This window comes from Leptopilina heterotoma, unplaced genomic scaffold (genome assembly GCF_015476425.1).
Source record: "Leptopilina heterotoma isolate Lh14 unplaced genomic scaffold, ASM1547642v1 Lhet_1, whole genome shotgun sequence".
Lineage (NCBI taxonomy): Eukaryota > Metazoa > Arthropoda > Insecta > Hymenoptera > Figitidae > Leptopilina > Leptopilina heterotoma.
Genome location: NW_025110812.1, coordinates 2240681 through 2265805, shown reverse-complemented (window position 1 = coordinate 2265805; position 25125 = coordinate 2240681). Strand labels below are relative to the sequence as shown.

At 28.4% G+C, this 25125-nt stretch overlaps 3 protein-coding genes across 5 annotated transcripts; all 3 read right to left on the bottom strand.

Annotated features, from left to right (window-relative positions):
• Positions 1 to 1001: 1001 nt before the first annotated feature.
• Positions 1002 to 7642, bottom strand: LOC122510776 (endothelin-converting enzyme 1-like). 3 transcript variants are annotated; one of them, XM_043625696.1, is made up of 18 exons: positions 7475 to 7626; positions 6813 to 6862; positions 6093 to 6254; positions 5857 to 5934; positions 5623 to 5780; positions 5318 to 5491; positions 5143 to 5241; positions 4893 to 5031; positions 4741 to 4828; positions 4563 to 4650; positions 4275 to 4445; positions 4102 to 4205; positions 3933 to 3991; positions 3720 to 3771; positions 3548 to 3636; positions 3388 to 3470; positions 2204 to 2374; positions 1002 to 2098 (listed from the first exon to the last, which is right to left on the bottom strand). In XM_043625696.1, exons 1-18 carry the CDS (start codon positions 7501 to 7503, stop codon positions 1931 to 1933), a joined length of 1962 nt encoding a protein of 653 aa, XP_043481631.1. In that variant the 5' UTR covers positions 7504 to 7626; the 3' UTR covers positions 1002 to 1930. The 3 variants fall into 3 exon arrangements, with proteins under 3 accessions (XP_043481631.1, XP_043481697.1, XP_043481773.1); XM_043625762.1 differs by lacking the exon at positions 1002 to 2098 and having other exon boundaries at positions 2210 to 2374; positions 3369 to 3470; positions 7475 to 7642; XM_043625838.1 differs by lacking the exon at positions 1002 to 2098 and having other exon boundaries at positions 2210 to 2374; positions 3378 to 3470; positions 7475 to 7642.
• A 659-nt stretch (positions 7643 to 8301) lies between these two features.
• LOC122510705 (endothelin-converting enzyme 1-like) lies at positions 8302 to 13223 on the bottom strand. Its single transcript, XM_043625575.1, has 7 exons — positions 12463 to 13223; positions 12243 to 12320; positions 11441 to 11492; positions 11262 to 11350; positions 11101 to 11183; positions 10795 to 10965; positions 8302 to 8684 (listed from the first exon to the last, which is right to left on the bottom strand). The coding sequence occupies exons 1-7, from the start codon at positions 12617 to 12619 to the stop codon at positions 8517 to 8519; spliced, it is 798 nt and encodes a 265-aa protein (XP_043481510.1). The 5' UTR covers positions 12620 to 13223; the 3' UTR covers positions 8302 to 8516.
• A 1738-nt stretch (positions 13224 to 14961) lies between these two features.
• LOC122512660 lies at positions 14962 to 23636 on the bottom strand (the record flags this gene model as incomplete). Its single annotated transcript, XM_043628629.1, has 5 exons — positions 14962 to 15713; positions 18777 to 19198; positions 19291 to 19615; positions 20635 to 20709; positions 23541 to 23636. Coding segments are annotated over 5 exons (1506 nt in total), but the record flags the coding sequence as incomplete, so codon positions are not given.
• Positions 23637 to 25125: the final 1489 nt, after the last annotated feature.

The following is a 25125-nucleotide window of genomic DNA, read 5'->3' as shown; positions in this document are numbered from 1 at the left end:
CGATATTTACCGCGCGATAATACACTCATCCACGATATTTGACACGCGAAAATACCCTTAAGTCATTCTAAGTCCCACGAGATTACAAGCATTTGAGTCTTCTATTTAATTATTTATTTAAATATTAAAACTATTTTCTACAACATGTATATGCATATATTTATCATTAGTTTATTATTGATTATAACCATTTTTTATTTCAAATATTACAAGGGAATAATATTTTTAACCTTTTCTTAAAAGTATTTTTATTACTTACAAAGCATAGATTTTGTTTCTAGTAAGAAATTATTTGTTTGCAAATTTATTTATTATTAATTGATTAATTATTATTAATTATTATTTAATTAATAAAAATTTTAATTATAGTTTTGTAATAGTTTTAATAGTTTTGTAGATTTATAAAAATGAAATTACCAGAAATTTATAAATAAATAAATTTATGTGTTAAAAAATAAATTTATTGATTGTCAATCACTAATAAATTAATTAAATTTATAAATTATTAGCAACAACAAATTGGAAGTTTTTATTTTTTTAAATTTTATTATTAGGCAATAAAATATTTAATTAATTTTTTTAAATATATGGGTTTTTTTGTTCTGATTTGTCAACATTTTAGTTATTTAAAATAACTTAAAGACTAATTATATTGATGCTAGTTTTATAATCCAAATTAATATGATTAATAATTTGAAAGTGGTAATACTTAGATATTCAATTTTATAATCCCGATTAACTGTCCTATATACAATGTAAAAATATTATAAGAAGTATAATCTGGATTATATCACATATAATCCATTTTTCTCCGTGTGTAAATTTTCCGATAATTCAAATAAAGAAGAAATAATAAATAAATTAAAAATTAGTTGGTTTCCCAGGTAAAAATGATTCGTAGGAAATTCGTACGCATTTCGTTCCGAAATCCGACCAGATTCGTACGGAATTCCTATCGAATTCGTATGAAATTACTAGCGAAATTCGTGTTGCGTTTTGTAACGTTTCTTCGCACGAATATTCGTGCGAATAACACACCCGCATTTTTTTAAATGGATTTTCAAGAAATATTTTCGTTTGGAAATCCGAATGGAAATTCGCACGGAATATTTTTGACAATTTCTTCAAAAATTTTCAGTCAAAATTTCATACGAAATTCGTACGAAATTCGAGCGAATTACGAACGAATGTATTTTGAAAATTTTTTTTTATAAAATTCTGCTCGGAAATTCGTACGGAATTCCGCACGAAATGTCACCTAAAAATTCCCTCAAAAATTTTCATCGAAATTTCCATATGAAATTCTTACGAAATTCGAACGAATTACGAACGAATTAATTTTGGCAATGTGGCCGAAAATTTTTGAAGATATTTTTGGCTGACATTTCGTGTGGAATTCTATACGAATTTCCGAGCAGAATTTTATAAAAATTTTTCAAAATAAATTCGTTCGTAATTCGCTCGAATTTTGTACGAATATCGTATGGAAATTTCGTCGAAAATTTTTGAGGATATTTTTGGCTGACATTTCGTGCGGAATTCCATACGAATTTCCAAGCAGAATTTAATAAAAAATTTTTCAAAATACATTCGTTCGTAATTCGTTCGAATTTTGTACGAATTTCGTATGGAAATTTGACCAAAAATTTTTGAAGAAATTGTCAAAAATTATTCCGTGCGAATTTCCATACGGATTTCCGATCAAAAAAAATTCTTGAAAATCCATTTAAAAAAATCCGGGTATTATTCGCACGAATATTCGTGCGAAAAAACGTTTCAAAACGCCACACGAATTTCGCTAGTAATTTCATTCGAATTCGATAGGAATTCTGTACGAATCTGGCCGGATTTCGGAACGAAATGCGTACGAATTTCGTACGAATCATTTTTACCTGGGATTTCCCTTTATTCAATAGCAAAAATATAAAAGTTACATATTTGACCATAAATCACATTTATCACTTGGATTCATAAAATCTCCTTCTTGACAATTGAATGCCATTGCGAATTCCTTCATATTCTGTAAAGTTCCAATGACCCTCGCCTTGGCTGGTGAATGACTTCTCTTATTAGGTGTATCACGAATTTCACAATATCGCTGCGAAAATATTCAAAAATAAATTTACAAAATTTTAAACTTTTATAACTTGTACAGTTGTAAAATAAAATTTATTTTATTTTTTAATTAAAAATTAATAATCACATTTGCAAATGATATAAAAAACAGTTTGTTTGCATCGAAACCATAAAGATTTGTTAATCTCTCATATTCTAAATCTGGATTAAGTTCGATAAGTCGTCTCATTGTTTTAAATGCCAATTTTAATCCTTCTGTGTCAGCAACGTTTTCGGACAAGCTGGTCATACCATTTTCCTATTTATGTGAAAATATTCTTTAAATAAAAAATTAATTATTTTTGATAACTTTATTTTTAGAGGCGCATGATTATTCCCCAAAATGTCATTTGAACGGACTGTCATTTTACCGAATTGCATTTATTCGAACTGTTATTTTAACGAAATGTCACACTTTTGCGAATCGTCATTTTTATAAATTGACACTTTTTCGAAAAGTCATTTTTGCGAAATATCATTTTTACGAATTGTTATCTATGCGAACTGACATTTTTTCGAATTGTCATTTTTACGAAATGTCACTGTTACGAATTGCCATTTTTGCGAATCGCCATTTTTACGAATTGTCACTTTTGCGAAAAGTTATTTTTTCGAATTGTCATTGTTACGAAATGTCACTGTTACGAATTGTCATTTTCGCGAAAATTCGCAATAGTGACATTTCGTAAAATTGACAATTCGAAAAAATGGTAGTTCGCATAAATGACAATTCGCAAAATGACTATTCAAAAAAATGAGTTTTCGCAAAAGTGACAATTCGTAAAAACGTCGATTCGCAAAACTGACATTTCGTAAAAATGACAATTCGAAAAAATGACATTTCGGAACAATAACTATTCGTAAAAATGACAATTCGTAAAAATGATATTTCGCAAACATCACTATTCGCAAAAGTGACAATTCGTAAAAATGGCAATTCGCAAAAGTGACATTTCGCTAAAATAACAATTCGGATAAATGCAATTCGGTAAAATGACAGTTCGGTCAAATGACATTTGGGGAATAATCATGCGCCTCACTTTAAATAATGTATAAAATATTAGATAGTACATGGTTTTATGAACTTTTAGCAACTTTGAAACTTAAAAAATATTAACATTTGTGCAAACTGTAGAAAAAAAAATTTTTTTTTTAAATAAAATTTTATAATTTTAATAAAGTTTTAATGAAAAGTCTAAAAATAATTATGAAAAATCACTCTTTTTTGCTGTCAAAAAGTATAATTTAATTACTTGAAGTACCCTTAATTACTTGAATTTGATTAAATCGAATCGTCATGCACTGAAAATAGTTCCAAAATACATTTTCCCATTGTGTTTCATTTTGAAAATAATCTATTAAATAAAAAACAGTATTTATTAATTTCCAATTTATGTGAACATTATATTGGCGTTTATTCTCAAGTACTAACGTCTGTATTCAGATGGAAAAGTTATTATATCAAATGCACGATAAATTTGATGACTTATTGCAAATGCTAATCTTCCAAAATTATAGGCCCTGTTGAAAAATTTTATTAGAAACATAACATCAACTCTTAATCAATATTTTATTTTTTACTTAAATTGCTTGATACGACTCACAATGGTGCTTCTCGGAAAAAAAAGGGTGGAAACAAAAATGCAGGTGACATCACTAAAATAACATGGGATATTAATAAAATTTTATATTTACATATTAATCATTTATATATATATATATATATATATATATATATATATATATATATATATATTTTATTTAAGTGTTGAAAATTTTTATTTTCAAAACAATAATTTTTAAATAATTTAACTCACCAATAATGTTTTCATGCAACATGTAATATGCATTCATTTTTATACTTCTTTTTCGTCTTCTAAGTAAACATTTTTTTAATGATTTTACATTGTTGTAAAGTATATATATAAACTTAATCTGATTTAATGAAACTATACGTTTCTAAAACTTATAAAAATATTGTAATACCTTATTTCTTCTTGAGTGTGAGTGAAGGACAAAAAAAATTTGTAATTCGTTCGTGCCTTTTTAAAATTGATCCAATTTTGTAAAGCAACTGGAGTAACAGTAAACTGTTGAAATGTTTAAAATATTTTATATAGTTGGGATATTTTTAACATTTTTAATAGTTTGGTTCTTACAGATGAAGCTGAGTCGGTCTCATTTCTTATAAATGGTAAATGTTGTTTGCTAATCTCAAGCCTTATTCCTCTTGCCCAATTCAATACTGTTTCTATCAGAGGACCATCAAGCAAACTATTTTTAATATCACTTTCCAAGTCGGCTTTTAAATTTTCAATCACTAAATTCAACTAATGCACATGTAACAAAACAAATATTTCTATATAAAGTGTATCTTTCGACGTTAAGAAATATTTTTTGCCTACAAAATTTTAATATTCAGAGATAAAATGATTTTCATAACTTACAATCTCTTCGTTTAAGTGTGATTCATCATTCGCTAATACATTATAAAATTCGTCTGTTATTGGAATGTTGACAATACAACGAGCTGATCTTTAATTAAAAGAAAGTAAAATAAAAGTTAATTCACTTGGAAGTTACGTTAGACTTTTATAAAATTATTTTCAATTTTTTTTCGCATACCTTTCTGCATGTGATACCTCCGTCGCAAAATCATTAATAAGAAGTATCATATTTTCCAAAGTTTCAAAATTGAAATTCAAATATCGTTCTGCAAAATAAATTACTGATAATAAAGGAAATAATTCAGCTTTGGATTAGAAAAAAATAATCACCAATCACTTCGTTTGGTGTATCACTCAATATTTCACATAAGCCGCCTAAATATGACCAATCAACATCTATATGGTACGAATCTGTAAGTGGAATTGAAGTTTCTCCAGAAAGTGCTTGAAGAAATGAAAACCAGTTTATCTAGAAAAATAGATGATTCATACTATACTACGTTCTAAATAGGGTCTGTTTTAAAAATTAATTTAAAAATTAATTTAAAAATTAATTTGAATTTAAATAATTTAAATTAACCTCTGATCTAGAATTCAGTGCAGTGCAACTGGTATCATAAATTTCTTCTAATTCTCGTATACTAACTGAAATCAATGGTAATTCTGGTCCATGAACGAGCTATAACGTAAATTATGCAAATTATTCTCTAGTGCAAACTAAAATTTAATATTAATTTTAGAATGGGCAATTTTACCTCATTTACAGATTTTATAAATTCTTTAAATTCGGTTTGAAAGGAAAAGTCCGATGGTCGATATTGATTAAACCATAAATCATCGGGATTATTTCTTAAATACGTGTCTATAAAATTCATGTCTAATTCTTCAAATGATTTTTTGTTTGTTCCCGTATGCTGTGGTCTCAAAATCTATATAAATCGTTTTCTCATTAAATTGCCAGTGTATTAAAATATTTAAAACGAAAATTTATAACTTTAGTTTTCTGAGATATAATAAACCAACCATTAGTTGGCTTAATAATAATATAAATAAAATAAACCTGAAGTTTATCAGCATAGTTTAGGGAAATATGAAAAAGGGAAATTTCACCAGTTTTCAAAGCATAATATTTAGCAACATTTTGCCAAGAGGTCCCCGGAAGAGAACTTTCTGCTACCATTTTCGTGTATAAAATTTTCCCTTCATTAAATGAATGACCTGCAATAAAATGTTAATGCAATCTAATTTTGAATTGGATTGACTCTTATATTTATTGCACAATATATTATTATACCTGTATTCATGCAAGCATTGTAGAACTGTCGTTCAATGGAAAATAATTTCCTGTCATTATTTGGACCTTCCAAAATATCTAGAATAGAATTGTTAAATAATTTTTTTAAAGCGCTATTACGGTTATATTCAGATGAGCTTTTATTTCAATTAAGTGTTAAGTTTAATTTATCTTTGACTTTATTTACGGTTATATCCAGATGAGCTTTTCTTTCAATTAAGTTAAATTTAATTTACCTTTGACTTTATTGATTATGATGTCTTTGGTTATTTCATCAGAATTCCAAATTGAATGATAATTAGGTTTTGGAAATTTTTCAGCCCAATTACCACAAACATAATCATAAAAGTTTTCACAAGGATTTTGTTTATAATCCATTCCGATATCCAGCATTTGAGCTATTATTAAGTTATGTTTCATAATAAATGTTATAAATTATTTTTATATTTCAAAAAATATTTGTTAGCAATGGTAAAAAATTTTTTTTATCAAAGTTACATAACTTTAAATGTTAGTTAAACAAGCAAGTTTTTTAATAAGTGGATAATGTGCATTTAATTATAAAGTTTATGATAATCATTACTCGGGGGGTTTTCGGGGTCGCTGATAACGAATTTGGCATCAGATTGACAAAATTCAAAATGGCGGATCCAATATGGCGGATATTAAAAAAAAATTTTTTTGATTAAAAAAGAAAAATTTTTGAAAAAGATCCGCCATATTGGATCCGTCATTTTGGATTTTCAAAAATGGACACCGGATTCGTAATCAGCGACCCCAGAAACTATTAAAGAATGTTAAGATATAAAATTTTCTATGCAGGGTAAATTGCACCATTTTGGTACCGATTTCTGTAATTTAATTAAACCGTAGGAGGGTTAAGAAATTGTTTTATTAGCTATAATAAGATAAGAAATAAGAAAATAATATTAAAAGATTAAAATATGTATACATACTTATATCATGTATATTCGGATCGAAACTATAAACAATTGTTAATGTAGAGCTAGAAATAAATTTGTGATTTTATTTTTACTTCGATATTATATTATAAATGCATTATTATGCGTTTATTTTAATAAATGAAATATTATTTTTCGAAAGATATAATTTACTAAAAATACATAAGGAAACACACCCGATGACAGTTGTTTAATTATTTTTTTATTTGATGGCTTTCGTTCAAAAATTACTTCAAGTGTTGAAAATGATTATTTTCTACTTAGAAATTTTAACTTTCACTGAATTTATTTTGACAATTATGAAAATTTTTTATAATAAGACAAGACAAAGAAAATAAAAAATACTTTTAGTGCTACGAATGATTATTATTTTACTTAGAAATTTTTAATTTTGAGTTTCACTGAATTTATTTTGACAACTATGAAAGTTTTTTTTTATAATGAGACAAAAGAAAGAAAATAAAAAATACTTTTAGTGCTAAGAATAATTATTTTACTTAGAAATTTTTAATTTTGAGTTTCCTGAATTTATTTTGAAATAAATAATTGCTCGAGTAATCGTTTTGGGTAAAATTCGTAAAGAAGTTAAAAAAAATTAATAAAAACATTTTGATGTATATTAATCGAAGTAAATACAACTAGAAAACTTTACTTACAGCATTTGTAGCAAGAAATACCTGCCCATTGTTAAAAGAATATACGAAATATTTGCTGTTTTAAATATTTTAATAGAAACTGAACAATTCAATGCAAACTGTAGAATAAAATAATGTAATCAGCAGCTGTATTCTAAGAAATAATTGATTTTTATACCATTTCAGTATCAACCTGCCACGTTCACGATATTCTTGACATAAAATACAAATATATATAAAAAAGGAATAAAATTTTATTTCTTTTTGTACAGCAAGTTTTTAAGAAGAATAAAATTTAACGATTTTAAAATTTTCAGATATTTGTAAATATTTTTTTTAAGTTTGTGTCTAGAATTTAAGTTTGTTTCTACCTACAATACTTAGCTATTTACTGAAGTTCATTATGTATTTATAAATAATTACAGAACAGTACTGTATAGTATAGTACAGTACTATATAGTACGGAGCAGTATTATATAGTACAGAGCAGTATATTATAATATAGTATAGTACTGTATAGTACAGTATAATAAAGTACTGTATAGTACAGTATAATACAGTACTGTATAGTACAGTATAATACAGTACTGTATAGTACAGTATAATACAGTACTGTATAGTACAGTATAATACAATACTGTATAGTACAGTATAGAACAATATAGTAAGTAGTAGAACTATATAGTATAGTACAATTTAGTATTTTAAAATTTAGTGTAGTACAGTACTATATATAATAATAAGGTAGGTAATAATAATAGATTTGTTAACTTCTCAGAACCAATAATTTCAGGTCGATAACTAAAAGAAATGTTAAATTAAAATAAACTTTTTGCTTTTTTCCTCGGTGCGACAGTAAATCAATATAACATTATGTAATAATTTACATTTTTAATATTTCTTTTATTGATAATTGTCTGTTCTATGCATTGCGTTATATTCTTTATAGTTAAAGACAGTAATATATTTTTAAGATAATAAAATGTATTATTCTCTTTTCAAAAAAGCTGTAATATTTTGTGCAATTTACATAGCAATAATTATATTGACAAAAATATAAAAGTTACATATTTGACCATAAATCACATTTATCACTTGGATTCATAAAATCTCCTTCTTGACAATTGAATGCTATAGCAAATTCCTTCATATTCTGTAAAGTTCCAATGACCCTCGCCTTGGCTGGCGAATGACTTTTCTTATTAGGTGTATCACGAATTTCACAATATCGCTGCGAAAATATTCAAAAATAAAATTACAAAATTTATATATATATATACTTATACAGTTACAAAATAGCATATTCTATTTTATATTACAACCAGAAAACAATTTTCTTTTAAAAATTATATAGGGTAAATCAGACAGTAGTAGAACTATGTACATAGTGACGTTCTTCGTACATATTTTTCTCGAACTTTGGTTAACTTTCCGCGAGAGAGAGAGAGCACTATCTACAAGTTTAATTATGAAAATAAAATAAAAATAATAAAATAATTTACAAATAAAGCTTTTATTTTGTATTAACACATATATTTAATGCAAATTAAAAAACAATTTTAATTATTTTTTTTGTCCTACCTGCACGAAAAGTATGTCATTTCGGGCACTTAAAGTGGGCGCAAAGTAACTTATTCTCGCCCGGGGCCAGGGAAGCGGTCGCAAAAGTTCTTTTACGCCCGCTGACGTCACACAAGCGCTTCATCTAGCCCGAGCGGGCGCAAAAGTACTTTTACGCCCGCTTGCTGTACTTTTGCGCCCGCTTCGCTCGTGCCCTCGATGCCATACTTTTCATGCAGTTAGGACAAAAAATTATGTTCGCAACATGGGCGCAAAGGAGATTACGACTTTGGCGAGATTTCGGGACCTCAGGGACACTTTCGCATCCTCGGCTTCGCCTCGGGCGCGAAAATGTCCCCTCGGTCCCTTCATCTCGCCATCGCCGCAATCACCTATTTTGCGCCCTTGATACGATAATAACTATTTTTTTTGTAAAGTTAACATTTAATTTTAATAAAAATTTAATGCAGAACATAATAATCAAATAAAATAAAGTTATAATGGTAAATAAAATTTATGTATTGAGGAGCTGATAGTAAAAATGGTTTAAAATAATAACGGAAGCAAAAGTGGAATAAGTGACTTAGAAGCAAAAACAAACTAAAATGATTGTGTAATTTCTTGATAAATTAATTATAATAATTACAAAATATTAATTTAAACAAAATAAGTTTTTTTATTATTGACAATATTTTTTAAGCATTAAAATAATTAATTTATCAATAAATTACATAATCATTTTAACTCGTTTTTGCTCTCAAGTCATTTATTTCCACTTTTGCTCCCGTTATTATTTTAAACCATTTTTACTATCAGCCCCTCTAATTGTTCGTGATTTTTCGTTCAGTATTTTCAAAATAAAAAAAAAATTTTGTACGGTTTTTGAAAGCTTTTTTAAGTATCCGATTTCTGTCGGTTTAGGTGGCCGATTACTGTCGGATTCTTATTTGTTTATTTACTAATTTTTTTAACGAATAACAATTTTTTTCATAAACATGATTGATTTAATAGTTTTGTGTGATCGTAAGGAACAACATAACATAAAAGAATTCTAAAAAAAATATGAATTGCACTTTTAAAACAGTGTTAATTAAAAAGATTGCTTTAGGTGGCCGACTACTGTCGAATTCAAACTTTTTTTTTTGTAAATTTTTTCAACGAATAAGAAATTTTTTTTCTAAAGATGATTGGTATACTAGTTTTGTATACCTTATATAATAGTTTTGTAACATTAGGAACAATTACACATGAAAGAAATTTTAAAGAAATTTTAATTGTAATTTTTAAACAGCTTAAAAAGATTTTCTAAGTGGCCAACTACTGTCTGGTTTACCCTAATTATTTTTTTGTCCTACCTGCACGAAAAGTATGTCATTTCGGGCACTTAAAGTGGGCGCAAAGTAACTGATTCTCGCCCGGGGTTGGGGAAGCGGGCGCAAAAGTTCTTTTACGCCCGCTGATGTCACACAAGCGGGCGCAAAAGTACTTTTACGCCCGCTTGCTGTACTTTTGTGCCCGCTTCGCTCGTGCCCTCAATGCCATACTTTTCATGCAGTTAGGACAAAAAATTATGTTCGCAACATGATGGGCGCAAAGGTGATTACGACTTTGGCGAGATTTCGGGACCTCGGGGACACTTTCGCACCCTCGGCTTCGCCTCGGGCGCGAAAATGTCCCCTCGGTCCCTTCATCTCGCCATCGTCGCAATCACCTATTTTGCGCCCTTGATACGATAATAACTATTTGTTCGTATAAAATCTAAAATGACTTAATATATTCACATTTGCAAAGGATATAAAAAACAGTTTGCTTGTATCGAAATCAAAAAGATTTGGTAATCTCTCATATTCTAAATGTGGATTACGTTCGATAAGCCGTCTCATTGTTTTAAATGCCAATTTTAATCCTTGTGTATCAGCAACATTTTCATTCAATGTAGTCGTACCATTTACCTATGTATGTGCAAATATTTTTTTAAATACACAATTCATATTTTTGATAACACACAGACTTTATTTTTGAATTATAGAAATAATTTACAGAAAATAAATTTTTAAAAAAATTTTAATAAATTGATATTTTATTACGTGAATTTGATGAAATCGTTTCACTATGCACAGTAAATAGTTCTCCAATATATTTTCGAAATGCGTTTGATTTTGATGAAAACCTATAAGTAAAAAATATTATTTACTAATTTTTATATATGTAAACATAATATTGAATTTACTATTTTAAATATACTAACGTAAGTATTCAGAATGAATTCTTTTTAAATCAAATGCATGAGAAATTTCGTGACCTAATATAAATGCTAATCTTCCAAAATTATAGGCCCTGTTGAAAAATTTTATTAGAATTATAACATCATCGCTTAGTCAAGTTTTTATTATTTTTTTTTTACTTAAATTTCTTGAAACAACTTACAATGGTGCTCCTGGGGAAAAAGAGGGTGGAAACAACAATGCAGGTGATATCACTAAAATAACATGGGGTATTGAAAATAATTTTAAATATTTGCATTTTATTATCATTATACTATGTCTATATATTTATTTAGTATTAAATACTTCTATTTTAAAAACATGTATAACCATCTTTACTATTAGTATCAATAAATTTTAATGAAATTGAATTAATCAAATTTTCAATTATAATTATAAACAAACACGATTTTTTTTTTGAAAATTGAAAAAATTCTTTGTTTAATTCAATTATTTTCCAAATTTTTAATTAAAATTATTAAAAAAAACATTATTTTTAAAAAATTTAAAGAAACTCCTCAAAACAATTTAATTATTCATAGAAAATCTAATACAAATTTGAAAACTAAAAATCTAAATGTGACTATTTGTTGAGAAAAGTAGCTCAAAAAAGTAGCCAAAAAGTAGCCTCGTATCAAAAAAGTAGCAAATAGTAGCTTTTTGTAGAAGAGTGCGAAGCCTGCCTGTAGGTTGAAACTGCCCTTAAAATTGACCTAAATTTTGAGGGCAGGGAGATTAGTTTGTCAATTTTTTACCTGTAGGTTAAAACTGCCCTTAAAATTGACCTAAATTTTGAGGGCAGGAAGATTAGTTTGTCAATTTTTTACCTGTAGGTTAAAACTGCCCTTAAAATTGACCTAAATTTTGAGGGCAGATAAGCTACAGGTCGATTCTTGACCTGTAGGTCAGAAAATCTTGAAACAGCGACGACAGCGATATATTTTTTTAATATAGGGAAATTATACCTGTATCCATGCAAGCATTATAAAACTGCCGTTCGATGGAAAGTAATCTCCCGTAATTATTTGGACCTTCCAAAATATCTAAAACACAATTGTTAAAAAATTGATTGAAAAAAGCTTTTTCTCTTATATTCAAATGAAGTTTCAATGCACTTAACTTTATTTTTATTTATTTACATTACATTAGTTTGAAATGTTTTTCTTGATAGGCAAAATAATTCACCTTTAACTTTATTAATCATAATGTCTTTGGTTATTTCATCAGAATTCCAAACTGAATAATAATCAGGTTTCTGATTTCTTTCGGCCCAATTACCACAAACATAATCATAAAAATTTTCACAAGGATTTTGATTATAATCCATTCCGCTAACCAACATTCGAGCTATAATTAAAGTTTTATTTCATAATAAATATTATAAATTATTTTTTATATTTATTAAAAAATATTTTATTAAATAAAATTGAAAAAATGATTAGGAAAATAATTATATGGGTCATTTCATTTAAATTGTCATAATCGTGTCCTTTGCCAATAAAAACTATTTGTTATAGTTTTTGGTAAAATTTATTTTCCAATGTCGTGAAATATGCAATCTCTTTTAACATTTTTTTCAACTTGCAAGCATGTAGAGATGCTATGTATATAATAATGGCAGAACGAAATGCAGGCGCAAAATTTCATGAGTGTCCCATGTCCAGGAGTGAATTATTAGTTTTCAAGTGCACGTATTTTCGTTATATATTAATTTATCACAAGTAAACCAAAATTTTGCAGTGAACTATAATTTACATATTTAAGGAAAATTAACTGCTGATAACTGCGAATGTTCCACACATCTCAAAAAGAAATACCAAACACTAGAGTGTTCTTAAAGTAATAATTAAAATTCAAAAATTTATTTGCTCATTTTTTTACAGGATTTTAATAAACAGAGAAAAATATTTCATGTCCTCATTTAAATGTTTATTTCACGAAAAATACAATTATGTTTAATACATATTTCTGAATGGGACCATTAATTATTCAAAATATTCTGTCGATTAAAATATATTTTTGTAATTTAAACTGTGTGGATAAAATTACATTTTTCAAAAGCATGGATATCGACTTAATTATAATAACAATTTTTGTTGATTAGAAATTATTTTTTTTTAATTTCCCTAAAAAAATAGGCGATTTGTATAAAAAATATGTCATCTATGCACTTGAAAGCATAAGAAATAATTTTTTTTCTGTAGTTTATTTCTACAATCTTATCGGTGATTGGTCATTTTTTTGAAATAAAATATACATGACCAAAACCAGTTTTAAATCTAAATTAGCAATAATAAAAAAATATCAAGCTTAGTATATGAAAATTTTTTACTTTTGTCCTCAACCATTTTTTTTTTGACTACGAAAAAAATGACGTACATTTTTTAACATATTAAGTACGATTTTTTTTTAACGAAATATAATACTATCAGTGCTTTTTCTTTTGAGTGAAAATATTTTCAGTCTAAACGTCACTTTTAAACTTACTTTCGTTCTCTTATTTAAAAGAATTTTTTATTACATACGTTTTTCAATTTTAAATTTCTTTATTTCTGTAAAAGAAAAATTATCTAAATTTTGTCTCATAAAATAAATATTAAAATCTTTTATTAAGATATAATTTTTTCTTTTGAAAACTTAAATGAAATATTATGACTATTAACGATTTTCAAGTAACGTTCAAACCCAACTGATAGGATGGAAAGAATTTTTTTTTATAAAAAATTCTAATTTTTACACTGGCATTTTTTATTCTGTTTGTGTAAAAAAATATATATGCAGAATAATATAAAGACACTTTTTGCTTATAGAATTTTTTTCAAAAATACTTATTTTTCCCGGAAATTATTTATTTTTTAAATATTCAATTATTATTGTTAAAAATAAAAGAAATTAACTAGTGAAAATATTTTTTAATTCTTTTCCAAACATTATTGATGGAAAAAAAAAATTTTTTTTTTCAAATTTTTATTCTTTTTTATTTTTCTATAAACATTAAAATGTGCCCTGCCAGATGTAAAACTACATCTAAGAAACAAAATAAACTATCATGCAAAATTTTACTTTTTAGTAAACTTTAAAATAGTGCTTTTCAAGCATAACTAATTCTAAATTTTTTTTTTATAACACTCTGTTAACCCAGTGCAATTTGCATAGCAAAAATTTAATATAAATCTCTTAAAATTGCAAACCAATGTAAAAAATTAAAGTTTTCTTTTCTTGCAATCATAAGAAAAAAAAATCTTTTTTTTCTTTTAAAAAAAGTATTTTTTTTCTACAGAAATTTTTTCTTTTTGAAAATCCTAAGAATTCATTCTTTAAAATAAATGTTTTTTTAAAAAACAATAATATAAAAATTTTTGTTTCTAGAATAAGAATTGCTATTTACAAATAACAATTTTTATTCGCATCTGACAAAAATAGCTTTGAATTTAAATTAAAATTTTTTTAAACAAATTTAAATAATTTTTTTTTTGTCAAGAAATTATAATCGAAAAATAATTTTTTTGTAGAGAAATTATAATCGTAAAATAATTTTTTTGTAGAGAAATTATAATAATCGAAAAATAATTTTTTTGTAGAGAAATTATAATCGTAAAATAATTTTTTTTGTAGAGAAATTATAATAATCGAAAAATAATTTTTTTGTAGAGAAATTGTAATCGTAAAATAATTCTTTTGTAAAGAAATTATAATCGTAAAATAATTTTTGATTTTGGTAAAGAAATGAATAATGGAAAAATAATTTTTTTTTTCTAAAAGTAAAAAAAAAAGTTTCAAAAAGAAAAAATGTTCACCCTTCTTCGGCGAATAAAATGTTTTCAGAAAAATTCAAATTTTTTCCCTAATTATCTCTCACGTTTCAATGCTGATTGTAATAATGCCATACGCATTGACGTCACCAACTTTTCAAGTTCCTCGACTTTCATTTTTAATATTTTATTATCTTTCTCAAGATGTGATGCACGTTTTGACATTTCCTCCTCCTTTGCCTTTTTATTCATACGCGATTTTCTTGATGCTTGATTATTTTTTTGACGCGATTCCTTATAACTATTGTCAGAGAAATCCTCATCATCAGAATATTCAATCTCCAATTTTCGTTTAGGACCCCTTTTCTTTTGATGGCACTTTTCGCTGTCGATGTTAACAATATTTTTTGGTTTTCTCCCTCTTTTTAGTGTTACTTTTTTAAGCGAATGCTCTGATGCGCATGACGACGATGACGATGGTGATGGCAGAAAGGAGGAGGTTGATGTCGATGGAATCATTGTCTCGTAATGATCGATTTTTTCTTTTATCGATTCTTTTCGTTTTCTTAATTGTCTTTCATTATTGGGAATTTTTTGTGATGTATTCTCGGCAATTTTTGCTGTTGTTTTGATTATTTTTTGCGATGTCGATGGTGTACTTGTTGTTGGTAAAGCGACTTCATCCTGAAATTTAAAAAAAAAGTTGAAATGGAAGTGTAGATCTAAAGTTTAAAAAAATTAAGGTATTAAGGCGCTAGCACAGCTCCTACTGCCTGCCTGCCTGCCTGCCTGCCTGCAGGTTGACATGGTAACACATAAGAGTAAGAGAGTCAGAAAATTCAAATTAAAAAATGTTTTTTCTCTCTCACTCTTATGGCGCCTGCCTGCGCTGGCAGGAAGGCAGTGAGGTGTGAGTGTACCTTTAGTTTGAAATTTAGTTCTTTGGATTCTGATCTGGACTAAGTTGATGAGAGTCGGTAACTACTTGGTTGATAATGTAGACTTATTAATGTTCCATTACCGACAGTCGGTAACATCTCGATTGATAAAGTAGATTTCTTTCTTTTCATTGATTATTTTTTTGACGCGATTCCTTTCTTTCTTTTCATGGTCGATTCTGTTACTTTCCCACTCCCACCTTCCACTATTCACTCTCACTTCCCACTTCCATTTCTCACTCTCATTTCCCACTCCCGCACTATCCACTTTCACTCCCACCTTCCACTTTCTACTCCCACTTCTCACCATCCACTCTCACTTCCCACTTTCCACTCACACTTCCCACTCCCACCTTCAACTTTTTACTCTCACTTTCCACTTTCCACTCTTACTACCCACTCCCACTTCCTACCTTCCACTCTCACTACCCACTTCCACCTTCCACTTTCCACTCTTACTACCCACTCTAACTTTCCACTCTCACTTCACACTCCCACTATCGACTTTCACTCTCACTTCTATTTCACAATTTTACTTTTAACCTTCAACTTTTCACACCCACTTTTTACTCCTATCTTCCACTTCGACTTCCTACTCCTACCTCCCACATTCTGTAACTTTCCCACTCCCACTTTGACTTTTCACATTCCACTCCCACCTTCCACTTTCATCTCTCACTTACAACATTCCACTTTCACTCCCACTTTGACTTCCCACATTCCACTTTCACTTTTTACTTTTAACACTCACTTTTCACTCTCATTTTACACTTTCACTTTCCACTAATACCTGATTAACAATTTAGAGTGCAAGGTAGAAAGTGAGAGAAGTAAGTGTGAGTGTAAAAAAGGTGTGAAAAACGGAAGATATAGCGTATAAGTGAAAAAAAGATGTAAAAAATAGAAGTTAGGAAGTGAAAGTGTCAGATAATAAGTGAGAGTGGGAAGTGCAAAAATACTCAATGAAGGAAGTAAGAGTAAGAAATGGAAGGTAGGAGTTGAAAGTGGGTGTAAAAAGTGGAAGGTGCAAAGTAAAAGTGGGAAATAGAAGTGAGAGTGAGAAGTGGGAGTGGAAGGTTGGAAGTGAGAGTGGGAAGTAGGAGTGGGTAGTAAGTGTAAAAGGTGGGAAGTGTATGTAGGTAGTGAGAGTGGAAGGTAGGAAGTGGGAGGTGAGAGTGGAAAGTGGGAGTGGAAGGTTAGAAGTGAGAGTAGGAGAGTGAGGGTGGGGAATGGAAGGTGGAAATTGGGAGTGGAAAATGAGAGTAAAAAGTGGAAGGTGGAAAGTGAGGGGGAGTGTGAAGTGAGAGTGGAAGGTTGGAAGTGGGAGTGGGTAGTAAGAGTGGAAAGTGGGTAGTGAGGGTGAAAAGTGCTAGATGGGAAGTAAGAGTGGAAAGTAGGTGTAAAAAGTGGAAGGTGAGAAGTAAAAGTGGGATATAGAAGTGAGAGTGGAAGGTTGGAAATGAGAGTGGGAATTAGAAGTGCGTAGTAAGCGTGGAAGGTGGGAGCAGGTAGTGAGAGTGGAAGGTAGGAAGTGGGAAGTGAGAGTGGAAAGTGAGGGTGGGGAATGGAAGGTGTGAAGTGGGAGTGGAAAGTAAGATTGGTTAGTGAGAGTGAAAAGTGGAAGGTGGAAAGTGAGAGTGGGAAGTGGTAGTGTGAAGTGAGAGTGGAAGGTTGGAAGTGGGTAGTAAGAGTGGAAAGTGGAAGGTGGGTAGTGACAGTGAAAAGTGGACAGTAGGAAGTGACAGTGAAAAGTGCTTGTTGGGAAGTGAGAGTGGAAAGTGAGTGTAAAAAGGGGATGTTTGGAAGTAATAGTGGGATATAGAAGTGAGAGTGAGAAATGGGAGTGGAAGGTTGGAAGTGAGAGTGGGTAGTAAGAGTGGAAGGTGGGAGTAGGTAGTGAGAGTGGAATGTAGGAATTGGGAAGTAAGAGTGGAACGTGGAAGGTGGGAAGTGGGTAGTGAGAGTGGACAGTGAGAGTGGATGGTAGGAATTGGGAAGTGAGAGTGGAAAGTGGAAGGTTGGAAGTGAGAGTGAAAGTGAGAGTGGGAAGTGAGAGTGAAATGTGAAAGGTGGAAAGTGAGAGTGTTAAGTGAGAAGTGGGAGTGTGAAGTGAGAGTGAAAGGTTGGAAGTAAGAGTGGGAAGTGGGAGTAGGTAGTGAGAGTGGAAGGTAGGAATTGGGAAGTGAGAGTGAAAAGTGAAAGGTGGAAAGTGAGAGTGTTAAGTGAGAAGTGGGAGTGTGAAGTGAGAGTGAAAGGTTGGAAGTAAGAGTGAGAAGTGGGAGTGTTAAGTGAGAGTGGAAGGTTGAAAGTAAGAGTAAGAAGTGGGAGTGAGTAGTGAGATTGGAAGGTAGGAATTGGGAAGTGGTAGTGGACGGTTGGAAATGAGAGTGAAAGTGAGAGTGGGAAGTGAGAGTAAAAAGTGGAAGGTGGAAAGTGAGAGTGTTAAGTGAGAAGTGGGAGTGTGAAGTGAGAGTGGGAAGTGGGAGTGGGTAGTAAGAGTGGAAAGTGGAAGGTAGGAAGTGGGTAGTGAGAGTGAAATGTGGAAAGTAGGAAGTGGGAAGTGAGAGTGGAAAGTGAGAGTGGGAAATGAGAGTGAGAAATGAGAGTGGGAAGTGGAAGTGAGAAGTGGGAATGGAGAGTAAGAGTGGAAAGTGGGAAGTGAAAGTGGGAAAGTTACAGAATCGACCCTCAGACTTATAATTTTTACTAAAAGACGTTATGAAAGGGTTTGGTGAACTAAAAAACACACAAAAAGACTGTGGGGAGGAAAAAAAAGTAGCGGCAGCAGGAGAAATGTAAATAAACTTACATCACAAAGATAAGAGAGTAAATCAAAAGATTCCGGCTCGTATGAGGTATACGTTGAAAGTACATTAGGTTCCAGTGGATCCATAATTTTCGCTTGAGTCACTTGTTGAGTTGGTAACTGCACTTTTAAATTTGTATCTTTACTTGCAATTGGTGTCTGTGAAGCAATATCAATATTGACCGTTGTGTCGATTGTTTTCTCAGTTATTAAATTATGCCAAATATCCGATTCTTTGGCTAAAGTGATGTTAGACATTTTTTCAAACTTCACCGCTGATGTGAGATTTGAAAAATCCGCGATATGTAAAATATCATCATCATCATCATTATCATCATCAACATTTGTTTTCTTCTTGTCGCAAACACTTGTCAACTCTTTTGATTCATTATCCACTATTGAGACATCATTCTCATAGTTCATATCTGCAGAAAAAACAATAGTTTTCAAATTAAAATCATAATTTTTTTGAAATAAAAAAATTTTTTTTACCAATGGTTGAAAAAATGATAATTACCGGTCAGTTTGGAATTGATGGCTTCACCTATAGGAAAATCGTATTGTTGGGGAAATTGGTCGATGCACCAACCACTCAGATCTTGAAAGTTCTCCTCCCAAATGGAAAATTTCTGATTGTTCTCCTCCTCCATGTTGAGATAATTGTTTAATTTTAATTTCGGAATTGTCCATGATTCTTTTAGCATCTCCGTTTCCATCGTCGGACTCAAAAGAGGAATCATTTCCGTCTTCGAGGAATCCCGTATGGTTTCCTCGGGAGGCCTCGATCTCACGCCATGAGAAGCAGATGACAGACGTGGTTGACGGTTGCATGATGATAATACCTTATCAAGAAAAAAAGGTACAATTTTATTATATGTTTAATATGTTAATAATTACAATTCTCAATATTTAACGCTTTAGGGTGAAAGGGACCTAAACGCGACAATAACATAAGGCTCACTTTTTGTGCACTGCGCACAAAAGACTGAGTCTAATCTTATTGTCACGTCATTTATTTTATTGATTTTAAAAATTTATTCAAAGAATAAATGTAATTTTGCCCTTTTGTCAATAATTCGCAGAGATTCGAGATTCTGAACATTCCTAAAGAAAATATACTTGTTTATATGAAACTTATGTATTTCCTTTTTTATTTTATGTAATTACTGAATCGAGTCAATTTTAAAGATGAAAGAAAATGAAGTCTGTGGAATAATTTACTCTGGGTATTTAATTTAACCCAAATAGAATTTTTTGACATTTAGACAAACGTAGAGTCTAAACTATTAAATGGATTTGCAAGATACTCTGGAATATTATTAATTGAATTAAAATCTCGATACGTGTTTTTGAAAACTTTAATACATTTCGTATTTTTTGAAATATTTGTATTTTTCTCGAAAAAATTGGTTTTTTTGACATTTAGACAGACGTAGGGCCTAAACTACCAAACAGTTTTGTAAAAATCCCTAAAATATTATTAATGATACAAAAAGTATTTCAATCCTAATTAAAACATCTTTGATGCAAAAAATTCCGCCAAGTAAAATTTTTGCAAATGTCCAAATAATAATTAGTGAAATTAAAGCTTACCAAGTAAAATTTATAACTAATGTTTTAATGTTAAATTGTAACAAAAATAAAATTTAATGATTAACATAAGGTTTCTTACCATTTTCCTTTTTTAAACCAATCGTAAATTTGCCCTAGGGAAATAATGAGTATTTTATTGCCCTAGGGTAATTATGAGTACTTTATTGCCCTAGGGCAATAATGGGTACTTTATTGACCTCTGGGTTATAAGAGGGAACTTAGTATGCGCCTGAGATGTATTTTTTTTTCTTCTTTTCTAAATACTTACGATCAAGTCGCCTCCTTTCTCTATAGAAATGTTGCTAGCCGTTGAGCGCTCGTAAATGGGAGGGATTTTGGCGGCCTGCAAAAAAAAATTATATTTCTATAAAAATCTTTTTCGCATCGAAGCCAAAAAAAAAAAAATTCCATTTATTATAAAAACTAGAAAATTTATTTTCATTCTCCGCTTAGAATGTTGCAATAATATTTCAAAACTTCACCGAAATAGTAATTTAACTTTTGGATTATATAAACACCTGATAAATTTTATACTCTATATGCTTTTTCTAAAGTTATAATGACTTTGGTTATATAATCAAATTCAGACTATCCCTCAATTTGCAAATTATAAAAAATAAGTTAAATTCAAATTATACAAAGAATTTTTATAAAAGTTTTATAACATTTTTTTTTAATTTTTATAAAATTTTAAAAAATACATAATCTAATATTTCAAGAGTAAGTAAAATTAAAAATTTGGTAAATTTTATACGAGTGGAAAATTTTTATTATTCGCGGTAAATGGACATTTTTTTCGCAAAATAATAATATGGAAACTTTTTGTTTCGTTAATAATTATCTGTTATGTGATTGTTCAATGTTTCTTCTTTTACGTAACAATATTTCAATTAAGTTTGTTTTAAATTTCAATTGGCGATCAATTTTCCTCGCGTTCTTTTTTTTTCATTAATTATTGAAGAATTTTTCTGGGAAAATGATTTCGATAAAGATAAGTGTACGAAAATTAATTGTCTGATAAATTTTATTAATCAAATTGATAAATCTTAGGAGAGTACATAAAAGTATTAATTTATAACTGATAAGTAAATATTTTTCACATGTCTCCTATTATCTTTTATCAAAAAAAAATTATATTTATTTTACAATTATTTTTTTTCGATGAAATTTATTTCAATAAAATACGTTTTTTTATATTTTCAAAGGGAATGAAATTGGAAATACTTAAATAATTTAATTTTAACAATAAATAAATTTCGAGTAACTTTACAATTGAGGAATTTTTTTTTCTTTTAATATTTAGTTTGTGAAAAAAAAATTTATATTGAAAAAAATTATTTCAACTAAATGATAATATTCAAAAATCATTCAAAATTAAAATTAAAATTAAAATCATAAAAAAATACTTTTTATTAAAAAATTTTAACAGATTTTAATTAAAAATAATAATTTAAAAAAAAAATTTCTTTCATAATTTAGGATCTAGAGTAAAAAACAAAATTTTTTAATAATGGGAATTTTTGTGTCGAAGATTTTACTAATTTATAAATAAATGACACTTCGTCTCAAATTTTGAAGTCTTTTGGCGTAAATTCAAATGAGAAAGCAGATAAAAGATCTTTTACGTGCCAAATTTTTAATGATGTGATTCAATATAGAGTCTTCATTGCTAAAAGAGAACGTTGACCAACACGCTATTATTGCTTATTCATTCTCGCGGAATATTTTTTCAATACACATATTTAATTATCGCGTTGTTAATTAATCCTCAGAAATATTTTACAATCCACTGTTCAATTTTAAAAAATATATTTTTTATAACTGGTTTTTCAAATTATGAATACCTATTTTTTTCTAATTTCTCAAAATTATATTTTTTGTGCTTTTTAATTTATTTTTCAAATTTTTCTATTTTTCCATTTATAAATATTTATTAAATTATAAATGTTTATTTATTTATAAACATTTTATTTATTTATTAAAATATAAAGATTCATTTATAAAATTATAAATATTTATTTATAGATATGCATTAAATATTAAATTAGTTATAAACATTATAATATTTATTAATATAATTCATTTTACCACAATTCTTGTTTTTCATTTTCATTTATCAAATTTTATTAGGTACTTTTATCTAACCATACTGAAAATAAATCAATTCATAGGTAAAAAATTTTTATAATCTTCTTTTCAAATTTTATTAATTTAAAATGTTTGTAAATGTAAAAGTTTTAAAATTTTATGACTAATATTTAATCTCTATTTGTTCAGAATTAATTTTAAAAACGAAGACCCTTATGTTTAACTTTAATGACTCATGATGTAAAAATTCAAAAACTGAACATGTACGAAAAAAATTAAGTTTTCAAATTTTCAAAAACTAAAAAAACTTATTTTTCGCATAAAATTTACAATATAAATTAGTTGAAAATTTATTGTCGAATTTCACAATTATTATGGATTCTTCAAGAATGTTTTAAACTCGAAATTTAATTTTCTTTAATTTTGCGAAAATTTTGCAAAAAACAAAACTATTTTTTGTGCATATTTTTCAGTTTTCAAAATTTGTCGAATTTAACCGATTTTCAAGTAAAAATTTAAAGAAAATAAAAATATTCTACTTATATTATGGTGCAGTAAAAAATATTTAGTTCGCAAAAAAATGAAAATCATAAAAATTAGATATTAAAAAAATGTTTTTTTCCTAAGTAATGTTTCTTGCAATTGGATAACACATTTTCTCTAGTCATTTGTCATTTTTTCCACAATGTTATCGTTGTAAATTTTTTTTATTATCAATTTTTAATGCCAGTGTATGAAACGTCGAGAGCTATCAGACGTTACGTAACGTTCATTTTGCTATTATATTTCATTGGTATTTGCGTCATAGTTATGTCTCTTTGACAATAACAAAATGGTTTAAAAATCCACCCCCTTAAGCCAAAAAAAGTAAAATAATTTTCAAAAATATTTTTCGTACCCAAAAAAAAGGTTTACATTTGCCAAAAAAATCGAATTTGATTGCCAACATATGAAGAACTACATTAATCAAAGCTTTTTTTTTGCAAAATAAAGTAAGAAGCCTAAAATTTTGCAAATTGAAAGAAAAAGAAAAATTTTTCAGCGAATTATTATATAACGAAATTTCTAAATAGAAAGAATACTCACCCTCCCGAAACTGATAGATTTTTCTACTGTGTCTTCCACTTGATGATGAAATTTACTAGTTTTCAATCGCACTTTTCTGTGATGCAAAATTGATTTTCACTTTTTTTTTGTATTAGTAGCAAGGAAAGAAGCAAAATTATTACACTTTTTTTTAAAAACAAATTAGCGGCGTCGTGTTTTAAGAATAAAACATAAAAATTGTTTCTCAAGTGAATTTAGTCACAACGTGTACACGACGGATTCCGCTGAACTTGTGCTACTTTAACCACGTCACGAGACGACAATATCGCAACGCAATAGTATGTATAGGAGGGCTTTCTACAGAATGACGTCAATTTTCACCAATCATGCCAAGTCTGTGCTCATTTTTCACCAATCAGCTCACATTTCAAATAGAATGGTGGGTATTTCCAAGAAACTCGTCATCACCACTTTATGTACACATACACATTTGTATAACGATCGATATACTCTGTAATCATGGTTTAAAATATAGAGCCGGAGCCGGTTTACACCGGAGAAGTATTAAATTCACATTTAAGAAAAATTATCCTTAAAGATATTTTTTCTCTTTTTTAAATTTTTTAAACGTGAGACTGCAGATTGAAATATGTTCTTTAGTTTTGGAAATGAACAATTTTAGGGGAGTGTGTCTAGGTATAAGACGGGTTTTGTTTTTGACACATAAATTGTAAATGGGTAAACGAAATATAAATATAAATAAATATAAATATAAATATACTAATAGCATTTAATATTATATACTAAATAATAATATTTATTTGACGAAATATGACACAATTTAATAGCTTCAAAAGAGCTTTAAAATTGATTTCATCTGAATCGGTTGACTTTCTTCCACTTGACATGCACAAAAATACTTACTTTCTTAAAATGCGCTTCTAAAAACGCAATACCCTGCGAGTTAGTTTTTTGTCAAAAACATTTTTTTACACAATTTTTAGTGATTAAAAGATGTCAGTCAGATGTCCTAAATTTTATGAAATTATTTTACACCCTTGATAGAATTTATTGCGTCTAAATTTATATTACTACGTTCATGAATATTATATGCTGTATTAAATTTTTTTGAAGAAATAAAAAAATTAATTTAAATTCTCCCGGAATTTCTCACGAAAAAATTCTCAATCATCAGCAAGTCAATTCACTAAATGCGTAGCTGAAACCTACTATATCGATCCAGTTTCAAATATTCAAGGAGTACCGGTATCTATACCTAGACGTCACCCTCTGTTCTTTTTAAATAAGAAAACTACCCTTAAATGCTGATGATAAAGATTGATGAAAAAAAAATTTTCATCTTCTGCGGATTTGCGGCTGTGGTTACTTTTTCTGAATTGTGAATTAAATTAATTTTTATGACTCAAATATTAATAAGCATTATTCAAGGAGAAGTTTAGGACCAGCAAAAAATTTGTAGACTAAGAATGCTTAGTAACCTGATGATAAAGATTGATGAAAAAATAATTTTTTATCTTCTGCTTATTATCGGCTGTGGTTACTTTTTATGAATTGTGAATTAAATTAGTTTTCATGACTTAGATATTAATGAGCATTATTTAAG